The sequence below is a fragment of the Hippocampus guttulatus genome, chromosome 6 (genome assembly GCF_054856545.1).
Source record: "Hippocampus guttulatus isolate MCC_2025c chromosome 6, RoL_Hgut_1.0, whole genome shotgun sequence".
In the NCBI taxonomy this organism is placed as follows: Eukaryota; Metazoa; Chordata; class Actinopteri; order Syngnathiformes; family Syngnathidae; genus Hippocampus; species Hippocampus guttulatus.
Genome location: NC_141266.1, coordinates 20,914,700 through 20,939,874, shown reverse-complemented (window position 1 = coordinate 20,939,874; position 25,175 = coordinate 20,914,700). Strand labels below are relative to the sequence as shown.

The following is a 25,175-nucleotide window of genomic DNA, read 5'->3' as shown; positions in this document are numbered from 1 at the left end:
TGAAAAATCGAATTTTCAAGTGTGTTGACCCGGCCAGGACTGTCACATCTGACTCCAAGGCAAGAGCAAAGTTGAAATAAATAATTGTTTCACCCCCCCAAAAAAACTACAGGAAATCAGGCAAAAGATGAATGAGGCAATAAACACATGGTCACATCTGCGGAAACAAAAGAAGAAAAAAAATCACCAAAACACAAAAGGGAGATGAACATGATCTGAAGTCTCAAGAAAGAAACAGGCTTCAACAAGCTGAACTTTTAGTTGAGGGCTTGCGACAGCTTCTCTTCAAGTCTTGATTGTAGCATTGTAAAAGTTTCACAATAACATTGTTCATCGTTTTGTACTGGATCCACATGTTTTGTACTGACATTTCACTTTTCCTGAGGATAAACAGATTATAAAATGGATGGATGGATGGATTGACATATAATAAATTAATAAAATACAGATAATGAAAATGACAGTTAAAAAAGAGATCGGCTAGGGTGAAATGTGTTGTCAATATCTAGCAACTTCAGGTCCACCACTGATCTCTTCGCTGTTTGACTTTCTCAAAATCAATTCAAAACGGTTATGAAAATTCCAACGGTTGCGCCTGAAGGCGGTGCAACGAAACCTCAGCAGAGTGAGATATCATTGCAGCATCCTGGTGCTGTGAGGCCCCAAGCCCCGCCCCCTTGCCGCATCGTCACACATCATGACGGGAACAAAACGCAAAAGTATGTTTAAAAAGAAAAACAGCTGTATTACTTTCGATTAGTCGTGAAGTCAGCTGTGATCCACTCAGCAGACTTTCTCATCTTTCATACTTCAATTTGAAATCATCGTCTTCCCTTTTTCTTCTTCCTTATTTTCATTTTTGCTCAGCCCAGAAGAGGAAGAGCAACAGTACAACCCTCTCGGTTTTTTTATTCTCCACTCATTTCTTCTGGTTCCTTCAGTGTCACCATGATTTTTCCGCACGCAAATGTCTTGTTTGTCTTGCTGCTTCTGACAGGTCAGTGACTGACGTGAACGAGATCACCTGTGTGTATGTTTAGGGGGGTGCTTGTGTGTGTGTGTGTGTGTGATTAGTAACATCTCAACTCCTTTCTGAGCTTATCATGACAGCACAAATAGATGTTCTACGCAGAGGATAAAAACTATATGACTGCGACTACAGCTAAATATTGCCTGCCTATGTCGTTGCTCAACTATTTTTTTCAGTTTGTGGCTTAAAAGATTTAAGCACCACAACAAAGCTTGTGGGGCCTTTCTTTTGGCAGTTTGGGTGTATCAAATACACAATATGTGGTTGTTTTTATCTTCTTACATTGTATTGTATGTATGTTTTATAGTTGATTTGACTCAATGTTCCTTGGATTTGGAGGACGCAGTGGAGGTGGAGGACCGAGTGCGCTACTCACCGTTGCCGTGTGCCATGCGTGGCTCCACCGTGACGTTGCTGTGCTCCTTCACGCCCATCAAATCGGTGTTTCGGGTGAAGTGGTGCACCTATCACCTCATCTGTCAGGGGATCGTGGCGTCTGTGTATGACAGCTTTGTGCCGTCAGTTGACTGGCGCTACCAGTACCTGGGGGACTTGGAGAGAAACTGCACGCTGCAGATTCACGACATCAGGAGGAAAGACAATACCACCTTCAGATTCCGAATGGAATCCGAAGAGCGCAACGGACATTTCACTGGCATCAAGGGAGTGCTCGTCACTGTCGTTGGTAGGACCCTCACCTCACTCGACTCTTTGCCATATGCATCATAAAGATGCACTGTGACTTACGGGCGCCTCAACTTACAAGATTTTCCATTTACAATTTGAGCTGTGACTTGACATTTTGCACACACACAGAAATGTCATACATGCATCCAAGTGGCGTACCGCTCAGAGTTTCCGGAACTTGGAAATAGGTCACCACTGTTTCCTGCCAAATGAAGCATCCATCCTCTCTCAATGACCTCCTCTAGATGGCGATCCGATGAGGGTGGAAAGCTCCGCCTCCGACCGCGTGAGCAAGGGTGCTGCGGTGAAGTTGAGTTGCGTCTCCAACTGTTCCTTCCACGGTCTGGAGGTGAGCTGGCATCGAGACGGCCACGCTCTCCCGGAGTCCAGCCCCACTCTCTGGCTGAGAGCGGCACAGTCAGCCAACTATACTTGTGGCCTGGCTGCCCGCAACACCACCATGTCGCCGCCCTTCAGGCTGAATGTGGAGCAACACCAACCAGGTAAATGACAGGTTCATTTTTTTCGCTTCTTCTGTTCTTGTCAATGTTTTCACGCATGTAAACAGGCACGAAAATACAAATGCACCCGCATACATACAACAGTCACTCTCTCTCACACACACACACGCGCGCAAACAGACCAACACACATATATCCCACATACAAATACACACAACCACACACAAACTCGGTCATCTCACTTTGTTTTTCATGCGCGAAAAACTTGCCGAGTCTTTCGCATGTCGATTTTCTTTCAAGACGGACATTTTGCCGTGACTCTCGGCAATTCCCTCCGCCTGCTGATGGTGCTGCTCGGCGTCGTTCCGATCATCTTCATCCTCGTGAAATGGTACGTCACCTGGCCTGATGCTAGCCGTGTGCTAGCTGTTAGCATAAGCACAATTAGCATGCATTTGACATCGCAGGAGGAAGTGTCGGCCGGCGTCTCGTCACGATGGCAAACACGCGGGACGGGACCAGAAGGTGAGTCTGCTGACACCGCATAATACATCGAGGCCAACTCTTCACCTCATCCTGCATCTGTCCCTACGTGTAGAGGTGTGAACCCGTGTACATGAACGCGACGGCGTGTGCTGAAGAAAGGCGGCCCAGACAAACAGGAAGCGGGCCTGAGCGCAAAGCAAGTCCATAATGGCGTCACCGTCATGATGCTGTGAGCCTGCCTGATAGTGTTTATGAGTTTTTACAGCTGCTGTCAGTGATGGGCGGAGCTTCCCACGCACACCTGTGCTGCTCTGCGTGTGTCAATTGCTTCTGCTGGCTTTGAGGAAGGTGGGACTTTTCGGAGTTCCAATTTGGAAAAGTGCACTGCAACGGCCCTTTGAAATGGGAGTTGCGGGTTGCGCAGTCGGGGAAAAAAAAAGGACCCGGAGTTCGACAACCGACTTCAATGTGACATCACTCGACAATGACGACCCAAGGGAGACACAGACTGCGAATGGCAAAACATCATTTAAAAGATTAGGAACCTATATTATATATAAAAAGGAAATTATGAAAAAGGTTTGCTGAACGTGTTGTGATGAATCAATGCAGTTGATTTTTCCAAATCAACTTTATTGATTACATTAGCATGCGTCATTTCGTTTTTGTTCCTCTTTCTTATCCTTCTGTCTTTTCCTCTTTCTGCTTGTGTCATACAGATAGCGGTGTTACCCCACCCCCCTCCCCCATTCAGTTAAGTACTTTTTTTCCCCCCCGACAGCTTCAGGCTCCTTTTGCACTGTGCCAATTTGCTGTATCTGTTTAAATTATTGTTTTTTGGGGGGTGGGGGGAGTGGTTGTTTTTTTTTTGTGTCATTGTTGTTCAATAAAAGCCTTGTGCAATCACCAAAACTTAAATGTTTGCTTTGGGATCCAATACTTGTGAATGGGCATCGCTCCCACTCGGTCACACGTGCACTTTCATCAAGGAGATTGTAGTTCATGAAAATGAAATCACTAAAACCACATTTTAAAAAAGATGTTCATGAACAAAATGAACAACTACCAAACTAGATGTTGCCTTGATAGAACGAACTAGAACTATACCGAAACTACCCTTCATTTTCATCTGGGGTTTTTTTTCTTTTCTGGGAGGTCTGTGCATCTGGCCATGCTAAGCTAATGAGCATACTAACGTTCAATACCTTGGAGGCGAAAGTCACTCATGCTGACATGGCCGCCAGTTTTGCAGTTAGCAGAATTTGACAGCTACCGTCGTAAGGACCCTTTCGAGTGGACCGCAGACTACTTTTTGTCCGATAAATCCAGAGTCTGTTGGTTTCGGGTCTGTCAAATGGAGGTCCCGCAGTCTGCAACGTTAGCTGCACAACTCTGGAACAAACTAAACTGGTGACACGCGACGCAACAACGGAGAGGACGGCGCAAGGGTTGGGGTGGGAGGGCACGCGAGTCGAAGCCACTGTTCAGAAGACTATGGATTATTTTCGTTGTTGTCATATTACCTTTGACAACTTTCAACGTCTGAAGTAAGACTTGCTAATGTTTTCCACCAGTCTCGTTTTGCACTTTGTCATGAATTGGCCATTAAAAGGGCAGTAATTAGCTTGTCACAGTCTCAAAAAAATAAAGAAATAAATAAAAGGGAGGTCAACAAAATATTTTTGTCATCGTCACCGTTGAGTAAAACAACACCGGCAGAGTGAGAGCTAAGTTAAACCTCATTACGCAACATAATAGCAAAATTGAACATTTAAAAATAACAATTGCAATCCAAACTTTCTACACGCGATGAGTCGTCACGTCAGTGCCGAGCTTTTCATCCCCCACTGCTTGACTTTGAATTTCATTTTCTTCCCTTTTCTTCTGGGCCTAGCTCGGCCCAGAAGAAAAGAGGAAGGACGAGTGCAACTTCTTCTCTTCACGCTTCTTCTCACCACTCATTTCCTTCTCGTCTTTTCGTCCCTTCACATCATGTCTCTCCCACACGCTAGCGCGTTGGTCTTTCTGCTTCTGGCAGGTGAGTGACTGACGTCGACGGGATCACACACCGCCGCGTGCGTGTGTTTGTGTGTGTGTGCGTGCGTGCGTGTAATTCAGGATGTTGCTCCAGCATGTCGTGTTTGGCAATATAATAAGCCTCCGAATGTATTCTTTAAAATAATGTTGTTGTAATACTCACCATTAACGTGAAGGTTTTCCGTTCCTCACGATGGTGAAGCAAAGTTAGCGGAATTATAGTCAGCTTGCCGGGTCCGTTCGCGGAGTTGCCGGTGGCTCACTTTCACCCTGCTCAGTAGCTTGCACGCTTCCTTTCTGGAGTCTCCCGCAGGTTATTTTGATGCCAACGTATCATGGCGCGTGTGAAAGTGCCGCTTTACATTCGACCGTTTCATCGGTGGTATTTTGTCATTGCAAACTAGACACACCGCAGAACCTGTTCCCTCCACAAAGGCGAATCCTTCGGTCCATTCGCCCTGAAATCTACCACACTCGTCATCTTTTTTTTTTCTTTTCGCCATTTTATTCGTTTAGGATTAACTTTGAGCGAATGACCGAGCGGGCTGATTCAAAAGGGGGCGTTTACCTGTTTCCACAGCAACGGCTTATGTAGGCCAGTATCATCCAATTAAAAGTGGTCCAGCAACTGCAGCCCTGAATGGGACACAAGCAGTGAAAAATCAATGGATGGATTAAACAAGCGAGAATATTTTGTTTTATCTGCAAACCAGACGCAGTCATTAAAAGAGCCATATACAGTATGGCTCGTGAGCCATAGGTTCCCCACCCCTGCCCTAATCCCTCTATTTGGATTTTTAGTGGACTTCTTAGTCAGCTCGACAGTCGACTACGGCAGATTGGTGGAAGTCATTATACTTTAGGCCTTACACGGATAGTTCAGAGGAAGCGACGCCTTATAAAACCCCACCTACTCTCGTTTTTCTTTGATGAGGGAAAAGAAAAAATATATCCTGTCAAAATAATGTTAATAGTGGGTTTGTACGTACCCAGTGAGAACAATTACAAGGATACCGAGGTCCAAATGTCCCTTTTTATCCAATAGAAAGCATTCTTGCAGATTCTAAACTATTTGTGGATGTTTCAGTTTTGTTATTGTTGTTACTCATGATTTTTGTGAAAAAAGCTTAGTGATGATATGTCCTTTCTTGTAGATTTTTTTTGGGGGAGGCGGGGGATTAAAAAAAAAAATCTTTTGAAAAGAGCCACAATTTCGGGACCTATATCAGTATGTTTGCATTATACTGCCCCCAGTGGCCAAGGGACATACTCCCAAACGAGCAGCTCAATGTCTATTGAACTGAAGCAAGAAGCAAAAACAGTTCCATTCTTTGGATTCTCGTAAGTTATGTCATGATTGGGGGTTTTTCCGAAAGGTGAATATTGTAGAGTGCCATTTTTCAGATTCAGCAGTTGCGGAGGAGCGGGTGAGGTACTCATCGCCGGAGATGTGCGCGGTGCGCAGTTCCACCCTGACGCTGCTGTGCTCCTTCACGGCCATCAGGCCAGTGGTTCGGGTGGTGTGGTGCGTCAATCACCTCATCTGTCATGGGACCACGCCGTCCGTGTACGACAGCAAGTTGTCAAACAACAACTGGCGCTACCTGTACCAAGGGGACTTGGAGAGAAACTGCACGCTGCAGATCAACAACATCCAGAACCAAGACAGCGCCACTTTCCGATTCCGAATGGAAGCCACTGAGAGCGTCGGACATTTCACTGGCACCAAGGGCGTGCGCGTCACCGTTGTTGGTAGGACCGTTGTGTCACTCGAGTTGCCCTCCGCATTATAAGATAAGATAAGATAAGAAAACCTTTATTAGTCTCGCAATGGAGAAATTCCCGATTCACAGCAGCAAAGTTAAGAATGGAAGAAGTAGAACAACAAAATATAGGAGCTGCTGGAAAGGCAGCCACTCACGCGGCGCCATTTTGAAGTCAAAATAACAAAACTAACACATAGGACACAGACAGTCGTGCAATCTTGACCACTTTTCTGCATACACTTTGTTGTTTGAAGCAGTTATAGATGAAAGAGGAGAGGATCAAAGTGTCCTTTCACCAGTGGATCAGAGACGGCATGCTGAAAATGTGCACACGTCTGCTATAAGCTAAGTTTTGAAAGCAAACATGAAGCTGTAGCGTCCATTGACGAAAAAGAGATTGACTCACATCTCCTGTCCCATGTAAATCCATTATACAGACGTAGCTTGATTTACGCGTGCTCCACGATACCAGTTATGAAATCTTACGTGGTAGATTTTTTTTGCACACACAGGCAGACAAAAATCACACACATGCACATGTTCGAATGTCAGACAGTATATAACTTGCCGAGTAAAAAAACGTCGGCGACGTTCCCTCACCAAAGTGTTGACAAAGCATCCCATCTCCACGGTAACCTTGCCCCCCTCTAGATGGTGATCCGATGATGGTGCACAGCTCTGCCCCCGGGCATGTGCGCAAAGGCACTACGGTTACACTGAGCTGCACGTCTCGGTGTTCCTTTCACAAACTGAGCGTGCAGTGGTACCGTGACGGCCACGCCCTCACAGAGTCCGGCCCCGCCCTCCAGTTGACGGCGGAACAGTCGGCCAATTACACTTGCGTCCTGGCCGACCGTGCCGACACCATGTCGCTGCCCTTCAGGCTGACTGTGGAACGACACCAGACGGGTAAGTTACTGTGGAATTCCTCACCTCTTCTTTTCCGCTGTTGACTTTTTCAATGTTTTTACACACACACACACACACAAAAATGCATCACACAAACACAAACATGCACAGACTCAAATTCATGCAAAGCTGACACACAAGTACACAAACACATTATCATCATACACACACACAAGGCAAAACATGTATGCACATATACACACACATGCGCGGACGCACACACACATAGATGCACACGCACCGCCTTGTTCTCGCGTTCTCATCCTCAATGTTTTCGCGCGCGAAAAACTTGCCGAGTCATCACTGTGTGGATCTGCTGTGCCACTTTCAAGACGGACGTTTTGCAGTGCCGCTCAGCATCTCCTTGGGCCTACTGATGGTCCTGCTCCTTGTGGTTGCCATCGCCGTGTTCCTCGTCAAACGGTGCGTCCCCGCGGTAGACGTTAGCATGGTTGCACTCAGCATTAGGACAGTTAGCATGTGGTGGACATTCCAGCAGGAACCGTCGACCGGCGTCTCGTCACAATGGAACATCTGCTGAAAAGGAGCATGAGGTGAGTCCGCTGGTATCCCATCATGCACCTGGGACAACTCTACTTAATTAATACAAAGTGTACATGTGTATGTGTAGACAGGTGAAAATGTGTACAGTAACACAATGCCAGGTGGCGAGCGAGGCGGTCCAGATGGACAGGAAGTGGACCAGAGAACAGACGAAGTCAATTATGCTGCCGTACAGTTTAAACCAAAGGCCATCAACAGGTATCTCTCATACACACGCATGCGCACACACACTTCAGCCACACAATTGTGTTGCTATTGAAGCGTTGTTGTCGTTTGAGGCCGGCCACGACGCAAGAGGACGTAGTCTACTCGTCTGTAGCACGCCCGTCCCAGTGATCGCCGAGCAGACAGGAAATGGCGTCCCAAGTTGACAGAAGTGACATCACAAGTTTCAATAAAGTCGGGACTGGAGACCAGCAAGTTGTTTGTCATGACATCATTTCCCGTTGCGTCCGTCTGACTGCCTGCTTGTCGCAACAAAATGTTCGACCACACTTCACTTCCCGTTAACTTCATCTAAACAAGAGATGCCATTCTCCTTCTCGCCAACAAGCGAGCGGGGCTTTCGGTAGATTCTGTGAGAGGCAAGATGTTACCCTGAACGTAAGGAAGAAGGCCTGAACTACCTGGAAAAATGAGAACAGCTAACTTCAGGCACAAGGATGCCGCATTGAATTGAAAATCCTTCTGATGACTTAGAAGCACTAAATGAAAGCTTCCCTATCCATCCACGAGTCACCCTAATCGAGCGCTTGGCTCCCCAAACACAAATTCACATGTGGTCGCCAGTTCGACCCGAGTGCCCTAAACAAACAGGTTCCACGTGCTCGCCTCTGGAACTCTTCATCATCCTCTTCAAAAGTCCTCATCCAATCTCAAGTTGGTCCTCCGAACCTCTTGTCCAATGGTGAGACGTCACGCGTCCGAGCGGCGACTCTCAGTGCCGCCGGGACAGACGTACAAGGACGCTGACTCAGCACTCCCGACGCCTTAAAAGCAGTGGCGGGGGCCGTCGTTGCCGTCACTGGCGGAGAGACGACCGCGATGGGGAGATTACTGGCCGTCGTCTTGGCGCTGCTCGTCTGCCAATCGCCGGCACTATGCGCCGGGCCTTCGGGTGAGGTTCCTGGTTACAAGCACATGCTTGTTTACGTGCCTGTTTACAACCACATGCACCTGTTGGTCTTTGAAGGCTCATTCGAGATGTTGAAATATCGCGGTTGCCGTGGTGACGAGGCCTTTTCGTGACAGTGTTGTTGTTGATGCGGTTTAGAGTATCAGCTGGACTCGACGGTGACGCCATGCGAGGCCGCAAGGGCCGCAGCTCGCCAACCCGGCCGCCGGCCCCAATGCACTCAAGACGGACGCTTCAGGTATTTATTTGGCGGGCCGGCTCGGATGCTCGTGTACGGACACCCGACACCAACATTTTCTTCCTCAACTGACGAGCGCAATCTTGAGATACGAGCGCAGTGTGGTGGCAACGGAACTCACTTGACAACAAGCAGCAGTTTGGCAAATATTGAACAAGTCTTCAAAAAATAAAAAGATCCTTTAAGCCGCTTCTTGCAGCTCCTAACTGAAGCTTACTCAAAAAGTACATATTTTAAAAAAGGGTATTACATGTACATTCTAAAACGAAATGTTCCTTTCAGAACAGCCTGCTAGCTTAATGCTAACAGGGTTCGGTAAATTGGCATGCTAATATTAGCCTCGATAGTGGCAGTTTTACAACTCTTTCAGCAAAGGGATTTGAACACAAGCCCTGGAGCAACACATGTAAACAGAGAATATAACAATGCTCACAGGCATATTTTTTCTTTTATCCTCTGAAAAAAAAAAGACAAGCAGCAACTTACAGAGTAGTAGAAGAGGTGGAAGTCTATCCTCCTTCATTTGTGTCTGCATGACAGTGTTATACTGCCTCCCTGTGGTGAAGGAAAGCACACCAGAAGGAGCAGCACAATGAACTGCATTGCATCATGTTGAAATCATGATGGACAACCTGTTGCACAACCTGTTGAAATCATGACGGATAAAATGTTGAACTCTTTACATTCCCCTTCATCATGTCATTACTCGCAAGTGTGTGCGTGCGTCTTCACGTAGGCCTGTGCAGTGCAGTGGGCGGGGCCAAGAGTGTTGGTGCGTTGACGCTGAAGGACAAGAAGTGCCCGGAACTCGAACCAACGGATCCATTCCACAGTGTAAGACTGAAGGTCACATGACTGACTAGCTAGCCAAAGGCAACGGAGGCTGAAAAGTACGCATTTGTCCCCGTTGCCATCAGGTGCGTCTTCGTGCCATCTTCAGTCGTCCCTTCGATGCTCGCCCTCGGGTCACTTCCTTCCGCTGCAGTGTGACTCCAGCAGGGGGCAGTGTTGGTGTGTGGACCAGGACGGCATGGAGCTATACGGGACCAGACAGACAGGGACGCCGCATAACTGTACGCGCGCAAACACACATGCTGGCACACACAGGCAACAACGCACACTTATGTAGGCACACACACACAAGCATTGCTATGGACATCGAGACGCTTACACTTTTGAACCCAAACGTTCCGCAGGCCCCAGCAGCTGCTCGGCGCTCTCTCGTCGTCTCCTCCACAGTGCCGTCTCGTCGTCATCGTCTTGGTCTTCGCCGCCGCAGTGCTCCAAGGACGGCAATTTCCTTCCCGTTCAGTGTCAACTCGTCAACATGACCAACAGGCGAGAGATGGACCTGCTGCACGCCTTCAGCATGTAACGCACACGCTAAGCTTACGCTCGTCATCTCATGCTAACGATGAACAGGAAAATGGCATGCATTTGTCTTGTGTGACTTTTGTCTTCTTACTACTTTGTCTCGTTTTTCTCGCTGGTTGCCATTTGTCCGATTTGGAGTAGATTCCCAGAAGCCTTTTCCACATTCAAATCTTTCCGGGAGTCCTTCCCGCTGGTTTCCGCCTACTGCTTCTGCTCCGACAGCAGGGGCCGTGAGATATCCGACACAGGTAACCCCGCCCCATTGCCACGCCCCTCTGATGATGATGAAGAAGATGGTGAAGTTTGCTGATGTTCTGGTGCAGGCGTGGAGCTCCTGTTGTCCGACGTGTACGACTCCGCTTTCTCTGGAATCGGTGTCGCTCGTTCGTTCGCCGAGTCGACCGTTTTCAAGGTTCTTCACAGAAGGATGCTGGGTCTTCGTCTTGCTGTCAGCGGACAATTCCGATGTGAGTTCAAGTTGGACAGCGACGGCGAGTTGATGGAATTGTGGCATGCGTAGCACTGTTTGTATGAAAACCAGAGGTACCAAAAGCTAGTTGACCATATCATCACCTCCAATCGTCGGTTTGTGACTTCGTGGAGCCATCTATTTATCCCCGAGAGAATGTGCAGAAATCTCTGATGGTGTATGTGGTTCATCAGTTCGGTCGCTCAGAGTGCGGCAGCCTTTCCGAGCAATGCGTTGATCCCCGTAGGTCCTTCGGCGTGCGAGGAGGAGCGGAGGTCGGCTACGGCGACATCCGATGTTTTTGTGCCGTCCTGCCAGGAAAACGGGGCTTTCGTTTCCAAGCAGTGCCAGCAGGGGGGGCAGTGTTGGTGCGTGGACCCCACGGGGGCGGAACTTCCTGGGACTCGGCAGCAGGGAGACTTCCTGGTTTGTGGTGAGTCGCTAAATGTGAACTGAACCAGGATCTTAAGACTGAGGTACACACCCAAGCTAGATTTTGAGTGTATCGTTGAAACGAGCTCTGCCTGTTGGCAAACCGTGTTAGCGGTAACCATGTTACCTTCTTTCGAGAATAAAAATCGACTATTGGTGTGAGTTGTTGTTTGCCTGACATTGGCTAGCGACCAGTCAGTTTGTCTGTGGATGGGTGTAACTTCCATAAAATATCTGTTGTTGGCTCTTCTGTTTTTCTTCTTGTTGTCTCCAAAAGGAGATGCTGCGTCTGAGGACTGCGTCTCGCTTCGTCGCACGTCACTGTCTCGCCTTTTCTCGGGTCCTCTCAAAGCTCATCTTCCCGCCGCCTCCTCAGCGGGACACTCGGCTTCCTGTCAAGCCCTCTTGCAACCTTTAGAGGCTCTCCTTCCAGTGGAGGCGGATCCTCTGTCCTTCCTGTCAGTCATGGTGGACGTCATGCACGGGCTCTTCCCCTCAGTGGGCGGGGCTTTGGAGGCTCTGGCCGGCTCCTCTCCTCGTCATCTGCAAGAGTTCCTGTTTGGTGGGAAATTCCTGAAGAACGCAGCCAGCTTCAACCTCAGTGGCGCGGTGGGAACGCGAGGCGGTCTGAATGCTGACGCGCTCCAACAGCAACATCAGAAGCTGGTCCTTGCCGTCAGCCGCGCCCTGGAGGACCAAGACTTCTTGGCTGGTGTCCGACTCACCTTAATGAGCATGTCGGAATCCGCTTCCTTGCGTCAGGTGTGCGCATGAATCCCAAGCGCAACAAAACACTAAAATATGGAATATTAATTCGAATGTGCTGCCGTGCCACATGGTTGGGATTAGCTTTGTAGGAGGCTATATGGTTGAAGTGGAGGGTGCTGAGGAAGGATCCTTGTGGGGTGCCAATAGTGTAGACAGTCGGTGTGTAGCGAATGACAGTATTTATCGGGGAGCTGCAGTCAATGAAATGGGAATGAAAATCCAATGGTTAAAGTCAAGTCATGAGAATGCTAATGCTAAAATGTGATACCAATGTGCTGAGTCATCTGGATGGTCACCTTCCTGTGCCATATCTTTGCGTGGTTGCCGTGTTCTTCCAGGTGCTGACGCCCGTCCTCCATTCCTGCGCCGCCACCGAGAACCGAAACGACGAGGGGTCCGTCTTCGTTCCAAGCTGCATGTCAGACGGGTCCTTCCGAGAGGTTCAGTGTCAGGGAGGAGAGTGCTGGTGCGTGAACCCGCGAGGCCAAGAGGTCGCCGGGACGCGGGTGCGTGGTGTCCGGCCTCGATGTCTGTCTCGCTGCGAGATCGAGAGAGCGGCGGCTCTGCGTGTGAGGGACAAGATGGCAGCAGGGGCCAACGTCCACATTCCGGCGTGTTTGCGGGACGGAAGCTTCCTGTCTCTGCAGTGCGGGCCCTCCGGGTGCTTCTGTGTGGACCAACTGGGGACACCGACGACTGCACCCTCATTGGACAGCCACTTGGCCTGTAACGTCACTAATCACATTTAGCCAGCTTCAATTTGTTCTTCTTCCCTTACACTGTCCTTGTTTTTGTCCTCTCCTTCACCCCTTCCTCTTTTTCATCTTCTTCTCCTCCCTCCTTCCCCTTACTCTGCTTATTCTCGTCTTTTAGGTGCAGACATGAGCCCTCAGAATTCTCGCTCCCCTTCTGGTCAGAAAACCAAATCGTAGATGATTGTTCTGATTATTTGGAAAGTATTGTTGATTTCCTGTCCTGCAAAAATGCACAGGTGAGTGCGCGCGAGCATTACAGGAAGTGGCGGCCTTCAGACAGGAAGTGAGCAAGGCGGTGCTTCTCTCCAACTCCTCTCAAATCCCCGCTGGATACGCATTCCAAGTGGCACAGAATCTGGGTTTTATCCCGGAAGAGCTGCAGGTGACCCAATCGCAGGAGGTGCTGCAGGTGTCCGATTGGCTGCTGAGTCGCTCCAAAGCTGCGTTGCGATTGGCCGCCTCCTCCAGTGAGTCCCGTCCACCTACAAGGCCATCAACCACTGCACTAAATATTACACAATTAATACCACAAGTACTCGGTGACGTTACTGCACGTGTGAACTGGATTGTAAATTCGACGATAAATGTACTGATCCTCGTTGTTTTTCCAGCCGTGCAGATGTTGCAGCCTGCAGGACCTCTTGCCTATCAGCCGTTCAGTCCGCAGTGTGACAACGATTGGGAATGGCGGCCCATGCAGTGTTACCATAGCACAGGTCCTTCTCTTTCTCTCTTTCTCTGTCGGCCACACACACCCACATATACATACGAGTTTGTGTGTTCAGGTCTATACATACGAGTTTGTGTGTTCAGGTCAGTGTTGGTGTGTTGATGAAGATGGCGAGTATGTTCCGGATTCTTTGAGCGGTCGATCACTCCCTCTGGTCAAATGTGAGCTCACACACAATTGCAGACAAAGACGCACGCACACACAAAAGCAGTGGGAAAAAATGTTTGCTGTGCGTGTGTGCGTGGTGAAGGTCTCACACGCTGTCAGAGAGCTCAGAGTCACACGCTGCTCTCTGGTTGGATGAAAGCCTCTGACGTCACGGCTAATGACTCGGGGTACAGCCCCCAGTGCGACAAGGTAAGCACACACACTTAAACGTGCACACACACATTCAGACACACACCTGAGCCGATGTGACAGGAAGTGTTTTTGTGACTGCGAACAGGATGGTCGATTCTCCGTGCTCCAGACAGAGGGCGCCGCAGGCTGGTGTGTCCACCCTGTGAGCGGGGAGAGGCTACAGGAATCTTCCAAGGGCCCTAATGGGCAGCTCACGTGTATGCATGCACACACACACACACACATTAATCTGTTCCAGGCCACCAAGAACCCTTTTTTGCAGACAAGACACTCCAAGGGTACTTACATGAATACACGTAGTAAGTTGCCTCATGTTTCTGTGTTGCGTTTAGGTCCCAGCTGGTGTGAGCTTCAGGGTCTCCAGTGTCGTCCCGACGGCTCCTTTATCCCTCTTCAGTGCGATGTCACTTCCTGTTGGTGTGTGTCTGAGGATGGACAGGAAGCGGTGGCAACCCGGGAACTCAGAGTGACGGGACGCATGCCGTCTTGTGACCGTAAGTGGTCACAGAGCCGAAGCCAAGTGCTGACTGATTACATTGCCAGTGTTGTTTACATAATGAGCATTGTGCAAGATAAGTTGACGTTGGACCACGGCGCGATGTAACCACATCTCAGGAAGTGAGCTAATCAGCTCACACCTATTTAGCTTTGTGTTGAATCATATATACAGCATGGTTTGAGTCCAGAGCCACTTTGTGGACATGACAGGAAGTCATCAGCAAACATGCAAGCGTGCGGTTAATATTTTGCTCAATGAAATCTAGTTCCAGCTTAGCACCACCAACTACACATGACAAGAAGTGCATCTTGTGTCCTCTAGGTCCTGACGCTTGCCCCGCAGCCACCGTCGCCCACGGCACTCTCGTGTGCCGCCCTGCACAAGATGGCCGCCAAAGCTGCGATCTGGTGTGTCACCGCGGTTACCACAACTCGCTTCCCGTCCGCAGCTTCACCTGCGACACGATCGGTCGCCGGTGGGATGGAGACCTCCGACCCCTGCCTGGAGCCTGCCAGAGTACTTTTGAAACTGACCAAATTTTTCAAAGCTTTCCTTGTGTGTGTAGTACTTACGGTGTGTATGTGTGTGTGTAGTGAGTGTACCTCCTCAGCGCGTGTGGACATCTCATATTTGGTCACTGGCAGCGCCCTGTCGAAACCCACAAGCGATGCACTCAGAGCTGTTACGTGACATGACCAGCAGGGGGCTCTGCTCAGCTCAGGTCAAATCTCACACACACAAGCAAATATGACAGCAACACAGCGAATAATCTTGCCTTTTGTTTGTGCACATGTGTAGCTCCCCGTGTCGGGGCGCGGCGTGTCTCTGTGTGACGACTCTTCATTGCGTGTGCGTTGCAATGGCAACACGTTATGGAGCGTTACGGTCAGTTGGACCACCTTCATGTCTGACCTCCCGACCTCTGAACTGCCTGCGCTTCGTGACATCGGTGAGTCAACACGGGTGATGAGAGCGACATAACGTCATTTCCTGTGATGTCATGTGATTTTTTCCGGCGCACTAGCAACGTTCCAGAACGTCTCACATCGTCTGGAGAGTTTTGAGCGTCTAGTTACTCAGCACATCAACGTCACCTCACGACCACAGCTGGTTTCCACGACGACGCCCCGAGTGGGTTGTGCCAACGGTTACCGACTAAGTGATGATGGCGAAGGCTGCAGTGAGTCCATTGATGACATCATCACGTAGCCTGGATTTCATAGTTGACTGAACTAAAGCTGCCACACCACAACCTGATGGCGTCATCTTTGTGCGCAGTCATTTGCCCTGCGGGCAGCTACTCTGTTGAGGGGGCGTGTCTTCTGTGTCCTGAGGGAACCTATCAAGACACCGAGGGGTCGAATTTATGCAACCGGTGTCCGAGAGGCTCCTCCTCATCTCCTGGAGCCTTCTCAATCAATCAATGTGAGCTACGAATCATCGGCACGACTGTCAACCATTATTTGCGGACTCAATGTGTGTGTGTGTGTGTGTGTGTGTGTGTGTGTGTAGGCGTGACAGACTGTCAGAGGCGTGGCCTTCGCTGCTCTGAAGGGGGTGACTTCCTGCCGGCTCAGTCTGACTTCCTGTCCGGCAGGTGGAGCTGCTTTAACAGCGAGGGGGCGGAGCTTGACTGGACCAAGAGTAATTTGCCCCTCACCGATGACGACTGCTCAGGTGACAAACAAAGAAAAGTCAACCAACCAGAAACAAGATTTAGGGTTTTTTTTGTATGTGCATGTACCGTATGTGAATGTGTGTGTTTTTGCATGTGTAGTCCTCAGCAGGTTTCAGGCTGTCCCCAGGTCAGAGGTCATCTTTGGAGCTGAAGACACAGAAGTTCTTCGGCGCATGACCTCTGACCTCAGAACATGTGCTAAAGGTAAAACACACACACATGAGTTGAGTGTGTGTGGTGCAGTCACGTCTGTGGTCGTGTTGCGTTTGTCCCTCAGCGTGTGCAGTGGACACATCCTGCCACCATGCGGCGCTGTCCGACGGCCAGTGCGAAGTGTACAGCACACACACTCTGAACACGCACTGCAACACTTCTGACCAGGTACACACGCAGGCACACGTGCACACACCCGCACACACTAAACACTGATGGTGTACGTGTGTGTGTGCGGGTGCAGGTGAAAGGGTTTCTGGGTAACAGTGAGGCCGAGCTCTTTGATTGGTTGAGGTGCTTCGTGAGGGTTAGGGGCGGGGCCTCTGATGTGCTGGTCCTCAGGAAGATTGGTAAGCAACCGTAGCAACCAGGTAGCACGTGTACGAGCATCCGCATGTTAAGGCGGTCAGCTTTGTTTTAGGGGCGGAGTCTACTTCTGGCTTTGGGAGGTCATCGATGTTGAAGGCGGAGTCTGGCGTGTTTCGCACGTCTGTATTCGCCAATGCGTCGCTGGCCGACGCTCATCGTTTCTGTGAGCTGAGCTGTCGCCGCGACGACTGTTGCGACGGCTTCATCCTCAACCGCAACAGCCTAAACGGTGGTACGGCATCAAGTGTGCGTCTTGAGCGTGAGACGATGCGTACTGTGGTGTGGTTGTTGTCGTGTATTTGCGTGTACCTGTGTTGCCGTGCTTGTGTAGTGCGGTGTTTGCGCGCGGATGTGTTGTCGAGCGGCAGTACGTTACCACGGCGACATGACTTGCGGACCGAGTTGTCTATCTTGAGCTTTCTTGCCCCGCCCCCTCAGGTTCTCTGCTCTGCGGGTGGATGAGAGCACCATCCATCTTGATGTGCGACAGGCAGGACTGGGACGTGATTGGACGAGGCGCCGCCAATCGCATTTGTGGGGCGGGGCTCACCTACAACAAGCAGCAGCGCAGCTTCCTGTTTGACTTTGGAGGACAGAAATTTATCATCAGTAAGAACAAGAAAGACTCACCAACTGCAGACTGAATGTGTGTGTGTGTGTATATGTATCCAAGTACACAAACAAGTATGACATATGGCCACCAGCTGAGTCAGCACTTCCTGCTTCCAACACGGGCAAGGAGTACCAAGCATCCATCGTAGACTTCCAAGCCATCTACCTGATGACTGGTAGAGCGCCACGTTGTCCTTACACAACCCAACACTAAAGTGTTGTGACATAACCTTTCTTCTCCTTCTACAGGCCAATCAGATGATGCTTCCTGCGCAGTCAGCGTTGACTTGACTCAGCCTCTTGATGGTTTGTACATTTCAAGTACTTTCAGTGCGTGTGCGTATTTGCGAGTGCGTGTTTGTGTATGACATGTACAACTGTGCACGCGTGTGCAGGGTCGGTGCAGAACAAGTTCACATCACTGTCCGAAGAGGACGTGCTGGTGGACACTCAGAGGTCCCTTCCTGTGCTGTCCTTCCTGCTCAACAAGAAGACCTTCACTTCCCAGAATGCTTTGCAACAGTGTCTCACCCGTGCGTGCTCACACACACGCGCACACACGCGCGCACACACACACACACACACAAACCTTGTGTTTTGGTGTTAGGCTGTGAGAGCGAACCTGGCTGCTCGGTGGCCGAGCTGAACGACGCAGACTCGGCGGATTTCTTCAGTTGCTTGCTGTTTCCTGACAGTCGCGTGTGCGGTGCCTACGACACGCCACTCAGACGCCCCTGTCGCCCCCTGCTGGACAGGAAGCCAAAAAATGCCTTCAGCAAGAAGGGTATGCCTGTCGTATTTCATGGACGATGACATCTCACCACAACACTGTTTTTTTTTTTTTGTGCGCGTGTGTGCATGTGTGTACGTGTAGTGGATCTGGGGGGTCCGGTGAAGAGCTTCTATGAGCGAGTTACCTTCAGGAAGATGGTGACTTACTCAGTGCGCAATCGAGTTAACGTGAAAGCAAACGCACCCCTGCCTGAAGGGTAACACACACACACACACACACACACACACACGCACACACATTTTATATGTGACACACATGTATCTTTATAGGTTCATGGATTGTGAGCGGCGCTGTGATGAGGATGCTTGTTGCCGCGGTTTTGGCTTCATCACAGACTCCAAAGATGGTAGCGATCATTTGCACCACATTTGGTATCACACACATGTGACGCATGTAACCAACACACACATGCAACATACAACAAACACATTGCAAAAAAAAAATGTGACGCACACATAACACACGTGGCAAAGTCTTCCACACTTATCACATGTAACACACACACACAACAAAAACACAATGAGACAACCTGTAACCCATGACGCATGAAAACATACACACGCACACACACAACAAAAGTGTGAAGCAGACGCACACAACACAAAACAGCAACGTAACACACAAGTGACACATGTAACACACAACATCCTCCGAACAAGCATGCATCAAACACAGCACACGGCTAGCACGCGACAGACCTGCAACACGACACCGATGTAACATACACGCAACGCACATCACACAAATCTACCAAATGTAATTGTGCGTGTGTGTGTGCAGGGACCACGGGTGTCGCGTGCGTGACTTTGATCAGTCTCGGGATTCAAACGTGCGGCGAAGACCATCAGAGCTCTTGGGCCATTGGAGATTGTCAAGCAAGTGGAGTCGGCACATCGCCGCATCCGTTTGGCTGGTACCAAAAACCTGGTAACGCCCTCACAAAACCTCACACGGACACCTCATACACAAACAGTGTGTGTAAACACTGTGTGTGCGTGCGTGTGTGTGTGTGTTTTCAGTCAATCAGTGGACTTTGTCTCCAGCCTTGTGCCCCGCCTTCAGCCTGCCAACTTTGAAAAACAATGGTAAGATATGCCCCAGGTTGGCCGACCCTTGATGCCCCGTCACTGGCAGCCAGTAGCGGCGTCGCTGCCCCTCGTTTCACAGTGAAGCAATGGTTGTCTTCCAAGTCGAGCCCGGGTTCGACTTGTCCTTGTGCAACTGGGTCGCTATTTATCGTGGTGTAAGTTGTATTGTTAACGTGTTGCGATGAATCAGTGTCTATGGACGAGTGGAGTCTCCTGCCCGACTCCTCGCTTCTGCTGGACGCGTCGTCGCATTCTTATGATGTCATCCACATCAGCCGCGACATCGCCGGCGATCCGTCCCGGACCAGAGACTGGTGTCTCCATGGTAACCGATGCTCACTCCCTAATGACTACGTGGGGATTTTTCTTTTCATTTTTTTTTTTTTTTTTTTTTGAAAGAGATGACCCATGTAGTTGCTTCTCGGCTTGAAAATATCACTCCAATACTCCCTAATCACTATATTGCCATTTTTATGCACGTTCCAAAGATCCAGCGGCATCTTTGGATAGTTACTAGGGCAGAACCGATAAATCGCATGCTCTCGAACAACTCTCTTGGGACTTGAAATTGGCTGGGGAGTGATATGAAAGGCAACTCAAGTCATGGGGGGAGGGGGGGGGGGCTCATATGCCAGCAGTGCCGAAGCGTCTGTGCTGAAAGAGGTCATGCAACTTTCACATGTGCCAACTTACCGTTTCAGCCTGCCAGGAGGCGGAGTCCTGCGCTGCTGTGTCATTGGCCAAGCAGGACTCGGCCACACGCTGCGTCCTTTACCCCGACACCGCCGTGTGTGGCCTAAGCTCCGCCTCCACCTCCAAAAGACCCGCTCCCTCCTGCCGGCTGGTGGTCCGAGAGCCCGCCCCCCAAGTGTACCTGAGGAAAGGTCAACCAATAGCGCTTCTTATTCATACATGGCGTCTGTGTGTGTGTGTGTGTGTGTGTGTGTGTGTGTTTTTACATGTTCGTGTGTACATGTGTTTGTTCTTCCCAGATATTTGTGCGTGCGTTAATCACCTGTTTGTGTGTAAAAAAATATTTGCTTGTCTAGATGCGTGTTAATAACGTGCGTTAACCTCATGATCAGTGTTGCCCTCGTCGCCGGCGACTGTGACAAGCGTCGGCATCGCCGGTCACGGCACCCTCCAAGGCATCGTCGTGGAAACGGCGCTGGGTTCAGACAGGAAGCGTGTGCTTCAGTTCCTCGGCGTTCCGTACGCTCGTCCGCCGATCGGATCGCTCCGCTATCGAAGCGCACAGCCGTCCGATTGGACGGGGACCTGGGACGCCAGCAAAGTGCGGTAAGTGCGAGCGCGCCCAATGGCCGCCCTAAAAATGGCTGACATACAGTACGTGTGCGTCCCTCAGGTCCGCCTGCGTCCAACCAGGGCGGGTGGACACCAGCGAGGACTGTCTCTACCTCAACGTCTTCAGGCCCGTCGCCACGGTGACTGACGCCTCTTTCAACTAACATGCAAACGAGGTAACATGACATCCTCTGACCTTTCCGTGCATGTGTGTGTGTGTCAGAGGGGGCGTGTCCCAGTGCTGGTCTTCTTCATCAACCCCCCGACCAATCAAAGCCGAGCCACCCTGGACGGCTCCACCCTCGCCGCGGTCGGAAACCTGCTGGTGGTGACGGCCGGATACAGGACGGCCGCCCTCGGGTTCCTCAGCACAGGTCTGCACGCACAAACCAACACATAGAGACACACAACGACACACAGACAGACAAAATGTCCACATGCATAACACACGTGTGCACACCAAACACATGTGAGCCGGGACTAAGGTGGTTGCATTCGGCGCGTGCACGCACGGCTTGTCAGGTTCATCGGTCGCGAGCGGCAACTGGGGTGCGTCGGACCAGGAGGCGGTTCTGGCCTGGGTAAACGCCCACATTTCCGAGCTGGGCGGGGACCAGAGCAAAGTGACGGTGGGGGCAGAGCGTGGCGGCGCCGACATCATCAGCCTGCTACTCATGCGCCCCGCGCCCCTTTTCCACCGCATGCTGCTTATGGTCAGTCTTAAGTGTGTGTGCTGACGGCAGATTTAAAAAATGTGAAAAAAACGTGGGCGTTGGCCTTTGCACGCACGTGTGTATCTGTGTGTGTTATTGTTTGTGTGGTATTTGTGTGTGTGTTAACATGTACAGTATGTATGATTTGCATGTTTGTACCTGTTATTGTTACTGTGTTTTTTGTTTGTGGGATACCAGGTATCAGTATCGTATCTATATCAGTCTTATTTTAAGGCATCGGGTACTCATGGATGGTGCCGATAACGAGTGTTGTTCCTGTTTGTGTTCGTCTATACCTGCGTACGTCATTGACGTGAACCGTTGATCCATGTGTCACGCGCAGGGCGGCTCGCTGTTCTCTCCGTTGTCGTTCCAACCGCTGTCAGTCGGCAGACGTCTGACGTTGCAGTTGGCCGCCGAGTTGGACTGCGCCGTGGACGACGACGAGCGCATGTTGGAGTGCCTCAGAGCGGCGCCCGTGGAGGCGCTCAATGCCGCTCAAACCAAGGTGCGCGAGCTGACGCAGCGCCTCGCGTAGAGTCCCGTTCCACGCTGGCGGCCATGTTGTCGTTCCTCATAAACACTTCCTGCATTTACAGCTGCTGGCTGCCGGCGGGCCGTTCCGCTCGTGGTCGCCCACGCGGCACCGAGACGCCGCCGCCGACGATGGAGGTGCGCCGGCGTCTCTGCGCAGAGTTGACCTGCTCCTCGGAACGTCCCAGCATGATGGAATCCTAGCCCGGATGCAAAGTATCAAGGTTAGAAGCCACAGCGTGCTGGAGAATCACACACACACTCACTCACACATTTTGAAGCATGAACACACATTGATACAAGTACATGGTTTTGTGTGTGCTGTCAGGACTTTGCGGCGGTGCTCCCCGGCGGTGGTGGCGGTAAAACAGCGTTTTACGAAGCGCTGAGTCGCTCACTGGGCGGAGCCTCAGGAAGCTCGCTGCTCAAGGAGGCAGCCACCTGGTTCTATTCGCTGGATCATAGCTCCGCCCCCGCAGGATACAACCTCTTTTCACGCGCACTTGACAACGCCACAAGGTCCGAACGCACGTATATGATTTGTATGCGGCTCTTTCTTTTTTCTTTTTTTTTTTTTAGATGGCCAAAGACAACTTGCGGACATTTGAAAAAGAAGAAAAAAAACAACATAATTGCATTAGTTGGCATGAGAAAAACATGCAGTATATCCCAAATGGTTAACATCATCATCAAATTTCACTTGATGCTGGGGACATCTTAGCATTTAAAGTGTTTGCTTTATTTTTTGCACTAAATGCATGTTATGTGCGTGCGTTGCAGAGACCAGTTCATCATCTGTCCCACATTGCGAATGGCCAACCACTACGCCAAGAACGGCGCCAACGTCTTCCTGTACCACCAGCCGGCGAGCGCTAGCAGGTGCCAAGTGCTTTCCACGGCCATTCCTGACTGTATATGAAGCCAGAGGGCAGCCATTTTACATTGCCACTGTTACTGACAAGTTCCTTTCTTGATGGCTTTGCTTTCATTTTATGTCCTTGTCGATGGTTGTGACAAATCTTGGAGTAGAGAAAATTTTAAATTACATTCTTACCCGATGAAATGTGCAAGTAACGCTTCTTCCAGACTTCTTGGTACAATCCGAAGTGTGTATAAGAAAGTAATGGAGTCAGTTAAGTGGTCTGAGCGAGTGGCAACGTAAGATGGCCGCCATTCACATCCACACGTCTGTGGTCATGACCGGTTCCGTTTCCGATTTGTAGGGCTGACCTTTCGCTCCCACTGGACGTGCAGCTACTGTTCGGAGCTCCTCATCAGACAATCGGCTCCTCGCGTTTCACCAAAGCCGAGCGCCGCCTCTCGCTAGCTGTCATGAGCTACGTGGCAAACTTCGTCAGGAGCGGGTAACCACATGCAGACCGACAAACACGCAGACCGCCACAAACATCCAAACTGACTTCCGAATTGACATACTTACAGTTCGCGTGTCTAACTAACTGACCAACAGACAAAGTGACACGTTTTTGTTATCTATCCGTCTGTCCGCCTACTTTACTGACCGACTGACAAACCCAAATACAAAGCACATGACAAAGTGACAGGCTGACGGTTCGTCTGTCTGCCTGTCTGACTGACAAAGTGAAGGGGGGGCGACACACGGGACCACACACTTACGATGTGGCCATTTTTCTCTTGCCCTCAGCGATCCAAACCCATCAGCGTCATGGCCAGCGGCCTCTCTGCCCCACTGGCGTCCGGTCTTCTCCTCTGGGGTCCCGCCCACCTTTCTGGAGCTAAGCCCTGCCCTCAGCCAGAAGCAAGGCCTGCGCGAGAGGAGCTGCTCTTTCTGGAACCATTTGGCAAAAGTGCTCATGGCCAATGGTCGGTCAAATCACGGCGACCCATCACACTCAGGCGACCTCTCAACCAAACCTCCTTATGTCCACAGGCCAACTGGGGTCGGAGCCTACGTTCGACCCTGAACTCCCGCTAGATGCGGCGCACGGCCAATCGCAGAGTGACAAAGACGCCTACAACTGACCATGACGTCTCCACGACCCCCCGTGATGTCGTCCTGGCCGCAGTGTGATGTCATCACTCGCCATCCAAACACAATATGGAAACAACCATGATGATTTTTTTCTGATCAATTCTGTCTTCAATCACATTAAAAAAATCGAAGCGCAATCTGATGCCTGTCGTCATTGTCACAAACACAGGTACACACATTTATAAGAAGAGTGCACACAGAAATTTATGAGGACACAGCAGCGTAGTAGTAATGATGGATTTTTCATTGTACTTATATAGATATTTTATATCATGCTGTACTTTCAAATTCCGTTCGTCTTTATATCTCGAGTTATACCTATACAAATTATCAACCGCTGAAATTATGTAGAACCAACAAATCCATTATTTATTAAACGAAACTCTCTCAAATTGTATGACTTGGTTGAATTCAAAACATGTACAAAGCAAACAATAACCAACTTTGGCACAGTATCCAGAAGCTGTTCGAAATCAGAGAGAATCTTTGAGTGCCCTATAAATGCGTTCTTAGCGATGAAAGATGGATGTCGTGCTCGCGGTGTATTGAGCTACAACTCACAGCACCGAAAGCAAAGTAAATTAAAGTACACGTTACCTCGGATACCGGCAGCCTGTCTTGAGCGAAAATCCACGACGAGCAAGTAGCGTGTCGAATAAATTGGCAGCCGCCGCCCGGCGGGAGTCTCACACTTTGAAGACGTAGTTTAGAGGCGACACAATGTAAGTGAACTACAGTTCCCATCGACCCGCAGTGGATACGTTTGAAATAAAACAACCCTTTTATGACAACGCGTTCATAAATTGCGTTAACGAACAAAGGCTAAAACCAAGGCGCATTTTCGCTATATTTTTGTTTACTTGGATACGTTTGGAAAACATAAAATGTCATATCGATCAGTCAACCTTTTCTTTTTTTAAACATTACCGGGGTTTTTTTTTTCGTTCTGTATTCTTCACGGAAAGAATTTCTATTTTAATTTGCTTTTTTTTGTCCATCACTGTTAACTATAATTTGTAAAAATACAAACTTATAAGCGCGCAGACACACGCTCTCAATTTGATGAGCATACACGCGAGCACACACACACCAATGCCAGGGGCGTGCAGAGGGTGGGACCAATGGCCCCCACGTATCCACCTGAGGGGGAGGGGGGCTT

The 25,175-nt window shown here is 50.0% G+C and overlaps 3 protein-coding genes and 1 long non-coding RNA gene across 5 annotated transcripts; 3 read left to right on the top strand and 1 right to left on the bottom strand.

Moving 5' to 3' along the window:
• Window positions 1–16: 16 nt before the first annotated feature.
• LOC147204108 (uncharacterized) lies at window positions 17–20,675 on the bottom strand. The gene is made up of 13 exons (XR_015101226.1): window positions 20,528–20,675; window positions 20,147–20,327; window positions 18,162–18,316; window positions 14,488–17,543; window positions 14,245–14,341; window positions 13,702–13,849; window positions 10,485–13,593; window positions 9,800–10,349; window positions 7,666–7,913; window positions 2,448–7,351; window positions 1,877–2,195; window positions 1,407–1,581; window positions 17–157 (listed from the first exon to the last, which is right to left on the bottom strand). It is a non-coding gene; the product is annotated as an uncharacterized LOC147204108 (long non-coding RNA).
• LOC147204110 (uncharacterized) lies at window positions 857–3,582 on the top strand. Its single transcript, XM_086113996.1, has 6 exons — window positions 857–997; window positions 1,338–1,715; window positions 1,963–2,220; window positions 2,479–2,569; window positions 2,646–2,703; window positions 2,777–3,582. The coding sequence occupies exons 1-6, from the start codon at window positions 949–951 to the stop codon at window positions 2,870–2,872; spliced, it is 930 nt and encodes a 309-aa protein (XP_085970122.1). The 5' UTR covers window positions 857–948; the 3' UTR covers window positions 2,873–3,582.
• On the top strand, window positions 4,577–8,356 carry LOC147204109 (uncharacterized). 2 transcript variants are annotated; one of them, XM_086113995.1, is made up of 7 exons: window positions 4,577–4,702; window positions 6,106–6,453; window positions 7,119–7,376; window positions 7,709–7,799; window positions 7,876–7,930; window positions 8,008–8,138; window positions 8,219–8,356. In XM_086113995.1, exons 1-7 carry the CDS (start codon window positions 4,657–4,659, stop codon window positions 8,274–8,276), a joined length of 987 nt encoding a protein of 328 aa, XP_085970121.1. In that variant the 5' UTR covers window positions 4,577–4,656; the 3' UTR covers window positions 8,277–8,356. The 2 variants fall into 2 exon arrangements, with proteins under 2 accessions (XP_085970121.1, XP_085970120.1); XM_086113994.1 differs by having other exon boundaries at window positions 7,873–7,930.
• On the top strand, window positions 8,947–24,153 carry tg (thyroglobulin). The gene is made up of 49 exons (XM_086113991.1): window positions 8,947–9,057; window positions 9,214–9,313; window positions 10,050–10,147; window positions 10,231–10,386; window positions 10,510–10,684; window positions 10,829–10,935; window positions 11,011–11,154; window positions 11,404–11,589; window positions 11,866–12,350; window positions 12,695–13,082; window positions 13,230–13,268; window positions 13,348–13,578; window positions 13,723–13,827; window positions 13,925–14,002; window positions 14,092–14,198; window positions 14,287–14,398; window positions 14,534–14,695; window positions 15,022–15,216; window positions 15,294–15,421; window positions 15,499–15,649; window positions 15,725–15,880; window positions 15,979–16,125; window positions 16,213–16,377; window positions 16,478–16,582; window positions 16,656–16,759; window positions 16,836–16,941; window positions 17,013–17,192; window positions 17,399–17,569; window positions 17,665–17,748; window positions 17,822–17,878; window positions 17,968–18,105; window positions 18,180–18,356; window positions 18,447–18,561; window positions 18,635–18,711; window positions 19,146–19,292; window positions 19,385–19,450; window positions 19,644–19,778; window positions 20,155–20,337; window positions 20,539–20,752; window positions 20,820–20,898; window positions 20,982–21,132; window positions 21,281–21,471; window positions 21,815–21,979; window positions 22,071–22,229; window positions 22,334–22,524; window positions 22,786–22,884; window positions 23,229–23,369; window positions 23,669–23,847; window positions 23,915–24,153. Exons 1-49 carry the CDS (start codon window positions 8,985–8,987, stop codon window positions 24,004–24,006), a joined length of 7,194 nt encoding a protein of 2,397 aa, XP_085970117.1. The 5' UTR covers window positions 8,947–8,984; the 3' UTR covers window positions 24,007–24,153.
• Window positions 24,154–25,175: the final 1,022 nt, after the last annotated feature.

What these genes read in the sequence shown, in the direction of transcription:
- LOC147204110 (XM_086113996.1), top strand. Translation starts at nt 949, where the DNA reads ATGATTTTTCCGCACGCAAATGTCTTGTTTGTCTTGCTGCTTCTGACA. An exon ending in TGTGGAGCAACACCAACCAG is followed by an intron (nt 2,221 to 2,478) that starts GTAAATGACAGG and finishes TTTTCTTTCAAG; the next exon opens with ACGGACATTTTGCCGTGACT. An exon ending in ATCTTCATCCTCGTGAAATG is followed by an intron (nt 2,570 to 2,645) that starts GTACGTCACCTG and finishes TTGACATCGCAG; the next exon opens with GAGGAAGTGTCGGCCGGCGT.
- LOC147204109 (XM_086113994.1), top strand. Translation starts at nt 4,657, where the DNA reads ATGTCTCTCCCACACGCTAGCGCGTTGGTCTTTCTGCTTCTGGCAG. An exon ending in CTGCTGAAAAGGAGCATGAG is followed by an intron (nt 7,931 to 8,007) that starts GTGAGTCCGCTG and finishes GTGTATGTGTAG; the next exon opens with ACAGGTGAAAATGTGTACAG. An exon ending in AAACCAAAGGCCATCAACAG is followed by an intron (nt 8,139 to 8,218) that starts GTATCTCTCATA and finishes TTGTCGTTTGAG; the next exon opens with GCCGGCCACGACGCAAGAGG.
- tg (XM_086113991.1), top strand. Translation starts at nt 8,985, where the DNA reads ATGGGGAGATTACTGGCCGTCGTCTTGGCGCTGCTCGTCTGCCAATCG. An exon ending in TGGCTGGTACCAAAAACCTG is followed by an intron (nt 19,293 to 19,384) that starts GTAACGCCCTCA and finishes GTGTGTTTTCAG; the next exon opens with TCAATCAGTGGACTTTGTCT. An exon ending in CAGAGACTGGTGTCTCCATG is followed by an intron (nt 19,779 to 20,154) that starts GTAACCGATGCT and finishes TTACCGTTTCAG; the next exon opens with CCTGCCAGGAGGCGGAGTCC.